General features: G+C 53.4%; 2 protein-coding genes across 13 annotated transcripts in view; both read left to right on the top strand.

Annotated features, from left to right (window-relative positions):
• The window catches only part of LOC146258129 (alanine and arginine rich domain containing protein), a 31,109-nt gene that overhangs the window by 8,744 nt on the left and 6,987 nt on the right, over positions 1-15,378 (top strand). For 7 of the 12 annotated variants that reach the window (XR_014729687.1, XM_084671770.1, XM_084671772.1 and 4 more), the window contains 25 exons: positions 73-253; positions 356-417; positions 513-612; positions 1,629-1,705; positions 1,789-1,867; positions 1,982-2,026; positions 2,126-2,200; positions 2,299-2,613; positions 2,724-2,825; positions 2,930-3,105; positions 5,288-5,496; positions 5,997-6,224; positions 7,302-7,332; positions 7,518-7,665; positions 7,971-8,184; positions 8,335-8,518; positions 9,668-9,814; positions 9,960-10,928; positions 11,096-11,248; positions 12,440-12,615; positions 12,865-12,958; positions 13,768-13,845; positions 13,951-14,085; positions 14,356-14,468; positions 14,931-15,072. Coding sequence is in view for 11 of the 12 variants with exons in the window: in XM_084671770.1 (XP_084527896.1) it covers positions 73-253; positions 356-417; positions 513-612; positions 1,629-1,705; positions 1,789-1,867; positions 1,982-2,026; positions 2,126-2,200; positions 2,299-2,613; positions 2,724-2,825; positions 2,930-3,105; positions 5,288-5,496; positions 5,997-6,224; positions 7,302-7,332; positions 7,518-7,665; positions 7,971-8,184; positions 8,335-8,518; positions 9,668-9,814; positions 9,960-10,928; positions 11,096-11,248; positions 12,440-12,615; positions 12,865-12,958; positions 13,768-13,845; positions 13,951-14,085; positions 14,356-14,468; positions 14,931-15,072 (4,233 nt within the window). In the remaining variant the exon portion in view is untranslated. The other 5 variants (XM_084671777.1, XM_084671773.1, XM_084671774.1 and 2 more) reach the window with 5 other exon arrangements.
• Positions 3,120-4,402, top strand: LOC146258130 (uncharacterized). The gene has a single exon (XM_084671687.1). It carries the CDS (start codon positions 3,263-3,265, stop codon positions 4,400-4,402), a length of 1,140 nt encoding a protein of 379 aa, XP_084527813.1. The 5' UTR covers positions 3,120-3,262.

The following is a 15,378-nucleotide window of genomic DNA, read 5'->3' as shown; positions in this document are numbered from 1 at the left end:
AGTTTAAGCTCATTGCTGCCTCCTTCAGCAAGCGTGTGAATAAAAGGTGACAGAACTTTTTTTTTTGCACAGGAGAAAGACTCGGATGAGGAGGAAGGTGATGAAGAAGAGGAGGGGGAAGAGGGAGAATCCAAAGAGGTTGGGGAGGTTCTTAAAGGAAAGATGAGCCATCAAACTGAAGAGGATGATTCCCCTACAGCTGGGGATCAAGCACCAGGCCCCCAAAGGGATAACGCCAAAGAGCTACAAAGAGGTCATTCATGTCTTGAAAAGGTTTCATGGTATCAGCATGGAGCATGACAATGCTACAAATGAACAAGATCTTATTGGATCCATGTCACTCTCTCCCCCACAGACTTCCTGTCTGAGTTGGGTCTGGAGAAGGGAGAAGATGAAGAGGACTTGTGGGATTCTGAGGTACACAATGAGCTAGGATCTGAATTCAAGTTAGTTACATCAGGTAATGTAAGTGGTCATAGTGACCAAGGTGATATATCTTTTCTTCCTTTCAGTCTTGTTCTGACAGTCCAAAGAAGCCTCACATGGAGGACCAAAGCTCCCTGACAAAGGCGCACAAGATCATGTCCAGTATTTCCGAGGAGGGCAAAGAAGGTTAATATATCTTTATTGTATTTTATTTGATCCTTTCCTTTAGGTATGTATTATCAATTAAAAGTGACCTTTACATGGTCTACCTATGCTTTCGATAAGATCATTCCGGCTATCATTTCATGCTCCTGAAGAGGTACAGCCTTCATACAAAAAGCCGTAACCTCGTAAAACGACTCTTTTTGATGTCCAGTATGACGTGTTTACCTGCAGCAATGTACCTGTTCCATGTCCCGATCTGTACTATGTAACGACTGTCTAACAATGATCTGACCTTGTAACGGCCCTCATCACGTTCCTTTTCTAGACCTGTTATACGTCCCCTCTTTCTTGAGGGGGTCTGGGAGTTATAGGACACCGTGTGTAGAGCAGTGGAGGAGTGTAGGAAGCCAGGGAGCGGGTAGGAATGTTTCTGTAGCCCCCCTGGATCTCAACAGCATGTCAACCATACCAGAGGACTCACCGTGACTCCATGCATGTCATCGACATTGTCAACTTTATAATGTGAACCCCAGACATCTGCTCGGGGGGGGGGGGGGGCACAAGCTGGGCTGGGTGTGCTTGTGTCTGAGTAACTTATGGACTTTACGGATCCTTTGATTAAACTCTTTTCTGGGGGTTGCTGTATCGAGTCAGTGGCAAACTCTGACCCAAAACACAAAGCATGCCTTCGTGTCCCTCTGAGACCAGAGAATACGGAACGGTTTTGAATGCTCACCCATTCCCTAACCACCATCCCCTCATCCAGCACTGAGCATGGCCTGCATGAGAGAGATCCTCACTGTTCTGTCTTCATCTAACACCCTCACCAGCTCATCTAACTGCACCAGATCTGTACTGTCTTCATCTAGCACCATCACCAGCTCATCTAACTGCACCAGATCTGTTCTGTCTTCATCTAGCACCATCACCAGCTCATCTAACTGCACCAGATCTGTACTGTCTTCCTTGTCGGTCTGTTGGCTCCTGTACTCTTCTAAGGTGTCTCACCTTGTTGCATTGTTGTAATTAAATGACAGTTGTAAAGAATGACCCCGAGGATGAGGATGATGTTGCTGTAGGTGATGGGAATGACACTGCCACCCCAGACCAGGAGGTAAGGTCAGCTATGGAAGCCCATTTGACCAAGTGTCGGGGGTTTTGTGTGTGTATATAAAAAGGTGTCTTGCTTCTCAACAGATAGGGAGGATTAAAAGGGAACCACTGTCTGTTATAAGCAAACTGGAGTTATCCAAAGGAGATGCTGACAGAAAGACAGGTGAGGTGAAACCCTCAGAGCTTCAGCTTCTAGCATGTAGCATGGATATACATTGTACGTACTTCAGAATTGATAAGCATTATACATGTATACATTTCTGTCATTCTGTTCCAGACATTATGGATGAGCTTGGGCTGGGTGATGTGGATGATCTGGAAGGTAAAAATCAGAACTTTCTAACATCAAAAAGCATCATTTGAAAAAAGGAACAAATCACTATTGAATGTCTTTTTTTTCCCTTCTCTATACACACTAAAGAATCTCCCAAAAATCGAGCAGGTCAGTTAATGATACAGAGGTTATACTGTTGCTGTAGTGAGTACTCTAGATCAGGTAAAGACCATAGAAGCTGCTGTAGAGGTCAAATAGCCAGGCTGAACACTATGGAGTTACATGCCACACTTCTAACACGTTCACCGTCTTCGCTACAGATGCCTCTGACTGGGACACAGCCAGCACCGCAAGCCGGAGGACCCTCCCTGGCCACAGGGTGCCCTCCCCAGGAGCAGAGCAGATGCCACAGGCCTCCCCTGTCCCCCTGCCCGAGGCCCAGGAGCAGGACGCCCCTCCTGTACCCCCTCCAGCCCAGAGGAGCAGCCACAGCTCAGGCGGGAGGTCCTCTCCGGCAGACAGTGCTCCACTGCCGATCCCGCGCTCCTCCACCCCTCGATCTCCCGGCCTGTCCCTGCCATGTCCCCAGCCCCGGGTCAGGAAGACGCTGCCTCAGAGAGCTGAGAGTGAAGAAGGTGAGGGGAGAGGAGGATCCTGCTGTTGGAGAAGCGCATTTGAAGCTAATTGTCCTTCTTTCATCATTTGAACTCACGTCTCCCCCCCCCCCTCCCGGTGGCGTTCCAAGACTCGGATTGGGACTCGGACCAGGTGGCCTCTACCTCCAGCCCGCTCAAAGCTGCCGCACCTCTGCCAAACATTGCTGAAAGTGAAGGAGTGTTGAGCCCAGGTGAGGACTTCCCTGACGGTTCGTTAAGCAGGACTATTTGTGTATGTGTGTTGACAGCAGGTCTCAGTAAGACTGACCTGGCTGTCTCCTGTGCTCCCCTGCAGAGCAAGGTGTGCGTGAGCCCTCACCGCAAGACCAGGAGAGAGAGAGCAGCCCAGAGCTGGGGGAGGAGCTACCAGAGGAGGAGCCGCTGTTGAGGGAGGAGCCCCCAACGAGGAAAGAGTCCCCATTGGAGGAGGACTTTCCAGAGGAGGAGCGACCAATGGAGGAGCCACCAGAGGTGGGTCTGAATCTAGGAGGATCCTTTTCATCTAGCAGTGTTGTGATTGGATGGTTCCTCACTCCCTTTCTGTAATTCTGTGGTTTGGTAACTAATGTGTTGTGGATCCCCCTTTTTGTGTTTGTTTCGTGGTTAACCATATGTTTTTTGTTCACTCATGCCATCAAAGGAGAGAGATGTTGCGTTAGACGTATCAGAGTTAGACCTAAGTAACCCTTACCACCTGAGCCCTGTGGGGTTCCGCGCTGGAGAGGAGGAGGAAGAGGAGGAGGAGGAAGAGGAGGAAAGGAGAGATCAAAAAGAAGAAACCAGCGAAGGGGTACCATGGGAGAAACGCTACGAGAAGATCTGGGTGGAAGTGGAGAAAAGGGAGGTCAAGACCTGCTACAGGAACGTAACAGCCGAGCTGAAGGAGAAGTTTGGAGAGCTCGCTGAATCAGAGGCCGGAAAAACAACCTGGGAAGACCGTCCAGAGGATCCGGACGACCAGGTGGAAGCCCCTGGTGGAAGCGCAGAGTCGTCGTCCAGTGATGAAGATGAGGGTGAACCCGTTCTCCGTCCGACCGCCAGAGCCAGGAGCACTGTCCTGCTCACCATCCCTGAGCAGAGGGAATCAGGCCTGGAAGACTCCCAGACAGAGTCGGCTGACAACTCCCTCCGTGAGGACAGGACCAAACCTGGCAACCACCAACCTGGCAACCACCATCCTGCTCCGGGCGCTGGGACAAGAGAGGGTGGCACCCCGAGGCTAGTTGGTGATGATGCCAGTGCAGACCAGCAGCAGGAGAAGAGCAGCTCTCCTTCCCCAGCTGGAGGAAGCTCTACAAGAGGCGATGACTCCACCGATGCCTTCCAGGACCCAAACACGGAACCCAAACCAACCACCACAAACGTGGACTCGTCATTGACCAACCGGGAGACCAAGCATGAGCCTGAACTAGACTTGGCCACCAGCCCGGAACCTGCCTGTGGGTTCCGAGGTACAGACCAAGAGTTCTCCTCCAGTTCTGAAGAAGATCCGGAAGAAACACCCTCAAAGCCCCCGGTGTTGAGCGCCGGCCCCACAGCGCCCTCTGGTGTCTCGGATGAAGAGCTGGAGGAGGACCTGCAGAGGTTCAGGCAGGAGGTAGGGATGCTGAAGGTTGTGTTCCTGGATTTGGAGAAAGAGAAGGCCCTGCTCCAGAACGAGGTAGAGGACGGCCGCCCTCGCGCCTGTAGTGCCTGCCACCCCACCTCCACCTCTCTCTCTCTCTCTCTCTCTCTCTGTTTCTGTCTTCCATTTCATGGCCTCAGCTGAGTCTGGGGGGGTCAAAGCTCCTCCAGACGTGTCTTCTTGTAGTCTTCCAGATAGTCTCTTACTTTAAGTGGACAAACGAACCCCTCGTTTGACATCTGTGTCTTTTTTGTCGTGGCCTGTTTTCCACTCCTCAGTAGTGCGTCTGTGTGTGTGTATAAACATTATATATGCCACTATAATTCTATACCATGCATGTACTTTGCCATTGTTCCTGTCATCCTTGTTTGACATTCTACTGTTGTGTTGATTGTGTTGGTCTGTGAGCTCCACGCACAGCCTCATACACCCACGTGTCTGTCCACAGTGGACTCATACGTGGCTGTGTATGCATGGTGCACATACAGTAGCAGCTCTGAAGGGTTGCTATGTAGAAACACATGCTTCTTTTACATGAAAGAAGCAAGTATCGTGTTGCAGTGTTTGTTTAGTAGCCTAGTTCTGTTTTATTCTGTGTTGCATGGGGTGTTCTGTGACGCAAGCCGATGTGATCTCCCCGACGTGCAAGTGATTCACAGGAATTCATGTACTGTTTGGAATGTCAAAATGAACATGAAACCTGCCAATTGAGCCAGCCTTTTGAATGTCCAATTTACGTTATTGTAACATGGTGTATTGTAATAGTGTAAAGTAGTAGAATTGTATTGATTTGAAAAAAGGCAGTCGGTAAAGACTCCAGCCTGTAATTAAGCGTGACTACACAGCCTCGTTGTGGACTCACCGCAGCGAGGTGTTGGGTCTCTCCAGGGAAGGGTGACGGTCTAAATTATGTATGTGGTAGTAAACCTGCTCCACCCTCATTTTAAAGGCCGGTCCTAGCCTGTCTCGGTTTGTACTGTTGTCATTCTGTAGCCTCGATCATGAAACATTTAGCTTTTCATTTTCCAGGTGAGCCACGAGAGGAGAAGCTCTCTGGAGGTGCAGGAGTCCAGTTCTCTGTGGACTGCAGGACCACCAGGCCGACAGGCTGAGAGGGAACTATTGGAGGAAGAGCCTGAAAGAGAGTCTAGATATTTAGATGGAGCCGCTCAGATGGAGCAGAAACTCCAAGCTGGTGGCAGTATTTCTCCAAGACTGGGGTCAAACAGTCCAAAGAGGTACGCAGCTTTTTTCACCTCTTTAAAAAAAATAGAATTACATTCTTCTTTTACTTTGTTGTTTTCTTTTATTGTAGCACCCAAGCACCAGGTTCGTAGAGGAAAGATAACCGCAGACTTTAACCTTACTGCCATTTTTACAGTTGCAGTTCCTTTCAAGTTCAAGTCTTTTATTTGCCAGGTACACAGAACAACACAAGGTCAGACTGGGCACTGACATTCTTAAGACAAGACAACGCAAGCACCTGGCATAACATAACATATAAGTACACAGAACACAGTAGGCGTGTGGGTCGTACCAGCCGACAGGTGCATCTCACACCGCTCTTAAACATCCAAACCCCCCAGGTAACCTAACGGACAGCGTCCCAGCCTGAGAGGACCTGCTGTTCAGTACAGAAGCTGCTCGCAGGGCCGCTGTGGGGGCTGTCCCCCTGGGTGTGTGAGGAGCAGTGTGGTCATGGCTGTGTCGCTCACTGTTAGCTCTACGCTGTCCCCAGGGCCGTCAGGGCCCCCGAGGAGCCCCAGGCCCCCGCGCAGCAGCACCTCAGTGGCAGGGAGGAGAGGGGGGCTGTAGCTAGAGAGAGGACCCCGCGGGGGGGCCCCCCAGAGCGGGCCGGGGGGGGGAGACGGCGCAGCGCCCCCCAGGCACACGCCCACCTTAACGGAGACCCGCTGTCTGTGTTTGACGATAGTACTGTCAGTGACTTGTCGGACGATGACGGAAGGTACATATGCAGTACGCTTTTCTCTCATTTGACTAACTCCTGACTCTTCTGGGGTTAGTGGGGGGGGGGCGCGGGCTGGGTTGGTCTCTGGAGTTGGTTCAGTTCTGCCTCCGTCTGGGTCTGCTCGGTCCTGTTGCATGTCCGCTTCCTGACTAACTCTGTAACGTGCGCTGCTTCTTGCCACACTGTGGCTGAGCAGTTCATCACTTCCTCGAGGCGTGTGCTGCAGGCTTCCAGCTTGAGCGGGGGGGGACGGGTCACCTCTTCCCCAGTAACCCTGCCTCCCCTCTGCTCTCTCTGCCCCCAGTAACCCTGCCTCCCCTCTGCTCTCTCTGCCCCCAGTAACCCTGCCTCCCCTCTGCTCTCTCTGCCCCCAGTAACCCTGCCTCCCCTCTGCTCTCTCTGCCCCCAGTAACCCTGCCTCTCATCTGCTCTCTCTGCCCCCAGTAACCCTGCCTCCCCTCTGCTCTCTCTGCCCCCAGTAACCCACCCTCTCCTCTGCTCTCTCTGCCCCCAGTAACCCTGCCTCCCCTCTGCTCTCTCTGCCCCCAGTAACCCTGCCTCTCATCTGCTCTCTCTGCCCCCAGTAACCCTGCCTCCCCTCTGCTCTCTCTGCCCCCAGTAACCCACCCTCTCCTCTGCTCTCTCTGCCCCCAGTAACCCTGCCTCCCCTCTGCTCTCTCTGCCCCCAGTAACCCTGCCTCCCCTCTGCTCTCTCTGCCCCCAGTAACCCTGCCTCCCCTCTGCTCTCTCTGCCCCCAGTAACCCTGCCTCCCCTCTGCTCTCTCTGCCCCCAGTATCCCTGCTTCCCCTCTGCTCTCTCTGCCCCCAGTAACCCTGCCTCCCCTCTGCTCTCTCTGCCCCCAGTAACTCTGCCTCCCCTCTACTCTCTCTGCCCCCAGTAACCCTGCCTCCCCTCGGCTCTCTCTGCCCCCAGTAACCCTGCCTCCCCTCTGCTCTCTCTGCCCCCAGTAACTCTGCCTCCCCTCTGCTCTCTCTGCCCCCAGTAACCCTGCCTCCCCTCTACTCTCTCTGCCCCCAGTAACTCTGCCTCCCCTCTGTTCTCTCTGCCCCCAGGTCCCCGTCTGCTGGGAGCCGGAGAGACAAGGTAAAGTCTTCACTAACCATCACAGTACAGTTCGAGAGGTTGCAGGTTCAAATCCCCCCTCTACTGTAAAGTTGTTTGCATAAAAATAAAGCGTCTGCGAAATGAAAATATGATCATTATTATGCCTTAGCGTAGCTTGACATGTCCGATCTAAAGTGCAATGTGTTGTTGTGTCTCGTGTCCAGATTCAGGCTGCCGGTGACGTGGAGATGGCGGAGGACTTTGACGAGCTAACGCAGTCCTCTGACACAGGCACAGAAGACATGGACACGTCTGCATCAGGGTACCATCACGCCTCTCTGCTCATCAAACAGCTGGACGCCACCTCGCTAGGTACGCACCCCTTCACCCCGTATCAACACTCTGGGTCCTCACAGCTCCTCACTACGATACCCAACAGGTGTTTCATTTCTTTTCAATTGCAACTAACTGTATCTGTTAGCCTGGGGAAGAATTTGGAATACATTTTACTCATGTTATCGTGGAAATGTGTTGGAAAGTTGATTGTAGCCTCTTAACATTTACTTAGTCAGTCTTAAGTCTCAGACAAGGATAGCAGCTGACTTTATGAAGGAACACTGCTGCCTCTGTGTTAACGCCCGGGGGCGTCGACCCCACCGCTGCGTGCCCTCCTCCAGACTCTGTGAGCGTGGTGAAGCTGCAGAACATGTTCCACGAGTACGAGAGGACCATCCACCGGGAGAGGGGTCGCCACGCGCGCCTGGTGGACAAGCTGAGCCAGCTGGAGGGGGAGAGCGGGGAGCTGAGGAGCGCTCTGGAGGAGGTGCGGGACCTGAAGTCTGGCCTGGAACACAAGCAGCTGGAGCTGGAGACAGACCTCAACAACCTCAAGTATGTGTGTGTGTCACTTATTATTAAGAAAATCCTATTTAACGGTCGCACACGCTTGTCTTCAAGTTAGATGACTTGAGCAGCAGGTGTAGCTGACCTGCCCCCCCCCCCCCCACACCTCCGCCCCCCTCTGCTCCTGCGTGGTTCCAGGTTCCAGCTGAAGCAGGAGACTGAGAAGCACAGGAACGCCTCCATGCTGTATGAGAAGAGCCGTGTGCTGCTGGGCAGGAAGGACGAGCAGCAGCGGGCTGCGGCAGAGGACAAGCAGACCCTGCAACTCTCCCTCAGGAACCTGGAGCTGGACATGAGGACGCTGGCCAACAACAACAAACAGGTCTGTGCTCAACCCCCCCAGACCTCGCAGCCCCCCCAGACCTCACAACCCCCTCAGACCTCACAGCCCCCCAGACCTCACAGCCCCCCAGATCTCACAGCCCCCCAGACCTCACAGCCCCCCCAGACCTCACAGCCCCCCCAGACCTCACAACCCCCCCAGACCTCACAACTCCCCAGACCTCACAGCCCTTCAGACCTCACAACCCCCCAGACCTCACAACCCCCCCAGACCTCACAACCCCCCAGACCTCACAGCCCTTCAGACCTCACAACCCCCCCAGACCTCACAACCCCCCAGACCTCACAGCCCTTCAGACCTCACAACTCCCCAGACCTCACAGCCCCCCAGACCTCACAACCCCCCCAGACCTCACAACCCCCCAGACCTCACAGCCCTTCAGACCTCACAGCCCTTCAGACCTCACAACCCCCCAGACCTCACAACCCCCCAGACCTCACAGCCCTTCAGACCTCACAACCCCCCAGACCTCACAACCCCCCCAGACCTCACAGCCCCCCCAGACCTCACAACCCCCCAGACCTCACAACCCCCCAGACCTCACAACCCCCCAGACCTCACAACCCCCCAGACCTCACAGCCCTTCAGACCTCACAACCTCCCAGACCTCACAGCCCTCACAGCCCCCTCAGACCTCACAGCCCCCCAGACCTCACAGCCCCCCAGACCTCACAGCCCCCCAGACCTCACAGCCCTCCAGACCTCACAGCCCCCCAGACCTCACAGCCCCCCAAACCTCACAACCCCCCAGACCTCACAGCCCCCCAGACCTCACAGCCCCCCACACCTCACAGCCCCCCACACCTCACAGCCCTTCAGACCTCACAGCCCCCCATACCTCACAGCCCCTCACCTCACAGCCCCCCACACCTCACAGCCCTTCAGACCTCACAGCCCTCCAGACCTCACAGCCCTTCAGACCTCACAGCACCCCAGACCTCACAGCCCCTCACCTCACAACCCCTCACACATCTTTCATGACCACACCCGTCGACCACCCCACATCCCTTTCATGCATCTGTTTATGTTGTGTTGCTGCCAGTGTTCCTTTTGATTGCCGCTCGATTCGGGCCGTCCTTCTCCTGTTGAGATTCCGAGGTGAGCGGTGTTTTAAATGTCGCCCCCTAGCTGGAGGAGGACCGCAGCGAGATGCAGCGCCTGCTGGCCCAGGAGCGCAGCGCCCGCGCCCTGCAGGAGAGCCTGCTCAGCACACACCTCCGCAGGCAGCAGGAAGTGGAGGAGGAGAACCGCAGGAACGTCAGCAGGAGCAACGAGGTCACAGCTCCTCTGGTTTTTAGATTGTGTCGGGCGTGATGCCGCGCTGCCGTGTATATCCATTTTAAATGTTTGTTTTTTTCAGCTCACGCTGTGCTATTTGGTGCGTGTGACAAATAAAGCTCTCTGACTTCCACCGATCCAGGCTCTGTCCCAGCTGACGGAGGCCAGCGACCGGGAGAGAGAGCTCCTCCAGCAGCTGTCCACCCTGCAGGAGGAGCTGGGGGGCCTGAGGGCGGAGCTGGAGCGCAGGCGCTCCCATAGCCTGCAGGAGGAGGCCCGGCTGCTGGAGGAGAGCCAGGCCCTCCGCGAGCGCCTGGAAGACGCCCGGCGCGACCTCAAGCTCAACGAGGAGGCCCTGGCCCAGACGGTGTACCAGTACAGCGGCCAGCTCAGCTCCCTGAAGGCCGAGCTGGCCGTGGCGGCGTCCCGCCTGGAGCAGGAGCGGCAGGCGCGCGAGCAGCTGGAGGCACAGGCCGAGTCTGCCCGCACCAGGCTGGCCGGGGCCCTGCAGGAGGCGGAGCGCTGCCAGGCGGGCCGCGCCGAGGCGGAGAAGGCCCTGCAGAGGGAGAGGGACGAGAGGCTGCGCTCCCAGGACAAGAGGCAGGACGAGGCGGCCAGCCAGCGCGAAGCGGTCAGCGGCCTGTCCCAGAACCTGGCCAGGGCCGAGGGCAGGGCCAACAGCCTGGAGAACGAGCTGCACCGCGTCACGCTGTCGCTCACCGAGAAGAGCCTGCTGCTGGAGGCCCTGAGCAGGGAGAAGGAGCAGGCCTGCGGGCGCCTCCGCGAGCTGGAGGCGGCCGTGCAGGCGGAGAGGGAGCAGGCCGGACGCTCCGGGGCGCGCCAGGAGGCCACCCAGGAGAGGCTGGCCCAGGTGCAGAGCGAGGCCATGCTGCTGAGGCAGCAGTTGGAGGAGGCCCACAACAAGGGGGCGGCCAAGGAGCGCGCCGTGACGGACGCCCAGGAGCGCTTCAGCGACATGCTGGCCCAGCTGCGCTCGGACTGCGAGGAGCGCGTCCAGCTGGCGGAGGAGAGGAGCAAGGAGCTGGCGGGCAAAGCGGCGGACCTCCGAGAGCAGGTGTACAAGCTGGAGGAGGAGAGGAACGGCAGAGAGGTAAGGCTGGGACAGTGTAAGAGGATTACATCCTCCCCCACCCCCTCCCCCCGCAGCGGCATTTCCTTCCTCCGTGTCAGACTGTGGGAGATCAAGCTCTGACTCGGAAACTTCAACAGAACAGACGTTTTCAAACCCCTGCTTTTGGTTTCCCCCCGCGGCGGCAGGCTGGAGTGAGGCAGCTGCAGCAGGAGCTAGCAGACTCCCTGAAGAAGCTGTCGATGAGCGAGGCCACCCTCGAGGTGAACACGCGCTACCGGAATGACCTGGAGGACGAGAAGACACGACTGCTCAAGGACATGGACAGGCTCAAGGCTAAGGTACGCTGCCCTCCTGTGGTAGGAGGGCCTCACTGCACCGCTACCACGCTGGGGAACCACGAGGGATCAAGCTGCTTAGCCTGTTCAGATTAGCTAGATCAACGTTGTTTATTAGTAGAATGATCCAGGCTGCTGGTTGATCCAGACCTGTGATTGAACTTGGTTTGAGCTCAAAGCTGATAGTTGGTGTTTGTGTGTGTGCGTAGAGACAGGACCAGGTTGAAGGATAGGTGTAGGGTTTCAACAACTAATCGATTAAAATTGATTATTAAAAGGGTCGGCAAAGAATTTCATTATCGATTTGTTGTGTCGCGCGACTATTACGCCACTCAATAAGTCGCGGATGATTGAGTATAAAAAAAAAAAAGTTTAGTTGATTGCAGAGCGGAGGTAGAGGAAAGGCCATCGGAGAGACGTTGTTGAGTAACGTTGTTCTGAAACACATGGCGGAGGCAGAGAAATCAGTACGACCCAAGTCATCCAAGGTGTGGGAGCATTTCACACTAAATACATCGAAACAGTGTGTTAATTGACCGAGGTGAAGTTTCATATTCGACATTCGGAAGACGCTACTTTGCAGCGTCACGTTAGGAAGCGGGTGAAAACTACCCATACCATTTTGAAAAATGTAGACTTATATAATATTTTTATGAATATTAAACCTCAAACAGACACCAGAGTATGTTAACAATGTCTGGTATACTTCCACAGCCTTTACTTTTTCAATGAAGTTTAAAATAAATTGATAGAAAATCACTAATCTTTGAAAATAGCTTAATCCTCGGAAATCTAAACTTTTTTCAAAATTGTGTCAAAATTCTCAAATATACACCAGATTATTCTAATAAAGGCTGGCCTACTTCCACAACCTTTCAATTTTCAATAAAGTTTTTAACAAAACTCAAATAAATTGCTCATCTCTGAAAATAGCATTAAATACACTCTAATATTAATAACTTTTTTTAATTGTGTGCCTGTTTGTGCACCTTCTTAAGATTTTTTGCGATTAATCAAAACAAGAATCAACAGATCAATCGATTATAAAATAATTGTTAGTTGCAGCCCTACATAGGTGTAGGGTTAGGGGTTAAGGGCTAGGGGTTATAGAAGTCACAATTTTGGATGGAAGTCAATGGTAGATTCTCACAAGGTATGTACAAATACTCAATACAAATGTGTGTGTGTGTGTAGCTGGAGGAGAGTGAGGACCAGTACGTTCAGGCAGAGAGGCAGATCAACGGTCTGAAGAGCAGTGTGGATGAGAGGGAGCGAGACCTCAACACCTCCGCTCACAAGCTCCAGGAGGCCATGTCTGCCTCGGCGCGATCAGACACAACCATCCGCCAGTTGGAGGAGGCCGTGCAGAGGTGAGCTGAACAAGCGCCCTCCTCGGAGCGCTGGCTCCCACAACCCGAGTCCTTAGGCTCCTTAGGCTCCTCTGTCCTGAGTCTCTTTAGACGGGTCTTTTTTCCAAAACACCTGATTCAAATGAATGGTCGTTATCAGGCTTCTGCTAAGCTTCATAACGACCTGTTCATAAGAACCAGGTGTTGGAAGAAGGGCTTTCGCTGTTTCAGTGAAGGTCAGTTGACACTGGTGTTGTGCTCCGGCTGCAGGCTGGAGATTGAGAACGCCAGGCTGGAGGCCACAGCCAAACAGCAGACCAACAGGATAGAAGCCCTGCAGAAAGCTGCCCAGGAGGCTACCGGGGTGAGTGTTCCACCCGGAGCCCCGAGGGGTTCCAGAACCTTCACACGTGTTTAAAATGTCGTTCATCTCTGACTTGTAGGTCTGTTTTAAATATGTTTGATCTCTTCACAGCCGTCTGACTCCCAAGGAGGAGGGGTTGGTATTTCAGATAGTGGATGTTGGATGTTTCTTGGGGTGACTCTCTTCTATAGAATCGTCTTTTCTGTTTTATCTTTGTGGACATTCCTACACCAAAAACACTTGTACACCAGGAATCCAAAGACAATAGATTTTGAACTTTATTATTGAGTGTCTTTGAAATCCTTTGGTTCCTTCTTGGTGATGGTTCCTTCTTGATGATTGGTTCCTACTCCAAGTCTGCGTTGTTTGAATCTCTTTCTCCCTTTTGAAATCTAACCTTGGTATCTAGGACTCCCTTTTGGAGATGTTAGAGTCGCATGGTGCATGTTCCATCCTATAGATCAGCATCTTAATCCGCTGCTCCTCTGCACCCCCTGCCCTGCATGCTCTAGAGCAGGGCTGTTCAACCCTGCTCCTCAGGGCCCACTGTCCTGTATGTTTGAGAGGTTTCCCTCTTCCAGCCCAGTTGAGTCAAATGAACGGGCTGTTATCAAGTTCTGCAGAAGCCTGATAACGAGCCGTTCATCTGAACCAGCTGTGTTGGAGGAGGGAAACATCTGGGACCAGCAGGTCAGGGGGTCCCCAGGACCAGGGTGGAGAGGCTGCTGCAGGACCATGTGGTTTCTCCGTCTTCCTGGGGTGATCCTGATCAGAACTAAATTCCCGTTCTTAACATTCCCCTCCCCCAGGTCAGGAATCGTTTGGAGGATCTGGTGACCCACCTGCAGGGCAGCAAAATGAGTCTGGAGGATCAGCTCAACCATGAGGTTGGTTGCCTCACCTTGTCCAGTTACCTCAGCCAACCGGGAATTATTTATAATAATTTAACAAGATGAACTTGCGTGTGAAACCCTGTCTGTGGCGTGTTCCAGGTGCAGAAGCAGAGCGTGCTGTCTCATTCCGCCCAGGACTCCCACGCGCTCTGGGAGGAGGAGCTGAAGAGCCGCTCCAAGCTGGGCCTGAGGCTGGCCGAGCTGGAGAAGGAGAAGGGGGAGCTCAGCAGTCAGGTGACCATGACAGCCACCCTGACAGCTGGTCTGGGGAACGCCTGATTAGTACCCAGTGTGCCAACAGACTGGGAGAGGTTTTTGTGACGTCTTAACGACGTGCGATTAGCTTTTCCCTCTGTCACAATGAATAATATCGGCAATACATTTTCCATCATATTTTCAATCCCATTTGAAATGTGCCTGTCTTGCACTAAAAGCGTTAACTCTTGTCCAAATGGAAGTTGGAGGAGATGTGTGATGCGTCTCTGCCTTGACCGTGTTCTGTAGATGGACATGGAGAAGAAGAAGGTGAGGAAGATTGCCGACCAGAAGAAGTCAGTGGACACCAGGCTGGACCAGGAGATGAAGAGAAACACAGAGCTACAGAAAGAAATGTACAGGTGACACCTTACCTCCTCCTCACCTGCGGCAGACACTCTAGAACCTCCAGAACACTCTAGAACCTGCAGAACACTGGAACCCAGTAGATGCTCTCTCTCCGGCTTCAGCAACCCCGTGTCCCTCTGTGGTTTTGATGTCAGTTCTGTGTGTTTTGTCTCGGTTTGTCTTTCTGAATGTCTGTGCATGGTATTTGTATACTTTAGGGTTTTCTGTTACGTGGATTATTTGAGATGATTTTTTCCAACTTTAGACGTACCATGTTGAGTCCCTAAGGTTGTATTTCAAGTACTCTTGAACCTTGAACATTCTGTTAAAATATGAGTTAGTCTGCAAACTTTGTAATGATAAAACTGCATATTTTCCTATGCAGCCAGTCTACTTTGCATTGCAAGAAATGTAGGCATAGTGTGTCTCTTTCCAGCATGAGTCTGTGTTGGTGACGTGTTGGTGACGTGTTGCAGGTTGAGGACCCTGGTGAAAACCGCCAAGAAGAGGCTGAGGGAGCAGGAGGGGGCGGAGCTAGGTTCTCCTCTCACCAGCCCCCGGGGGGAGCCAGGGAGACACAGCCAATCAGAGGCAGCCGTGGGCCGCATGAAGGACAAGGTACGCCCTCCTGGTCCCCCTCAAAGCCCTCGCTGCTGTCGTGGTAAGGTGCCTCATGCCGGTCCTGGGTTTGATTCCCGCTTGGGCCGCTGTTCGGTGCTCCCAGGCCTCTCTGTGTTCTCCACTAGCTCACATGCCTTTCCTCCATAAAGAACCTTAATATTAAAAATAACAACTTTCATAACAGATGCAATGTCCTGACCAGGACATGAGTGAGCATGCGACAAGTGTCTGACCGCTGCTCCTGGCTGCCCTTGGAAGCAAGGATGAGGAATGTTAGGAAAGCAGAGAGGGAATTCCCTGAGT

Source organism: Hypomesus nipponensis, chromosome 14 (genome assembly GCF_054491055.1).
Source record: "Hypomesus nipponensis isolate SF chromosome 14, ASM5449105v1, whole genome shotgun sequence".
NCBI lineage: Eukaryota > Metazoa > Chordata > Actinopteri > Osmeriformes > Osmeridae > Hypomesus > Hypomesus nipponensis.
Note: the sequence above shows the minus strand (reverse complement) of the source record. Positions and strands in the feature narration are given on the sequence as shown.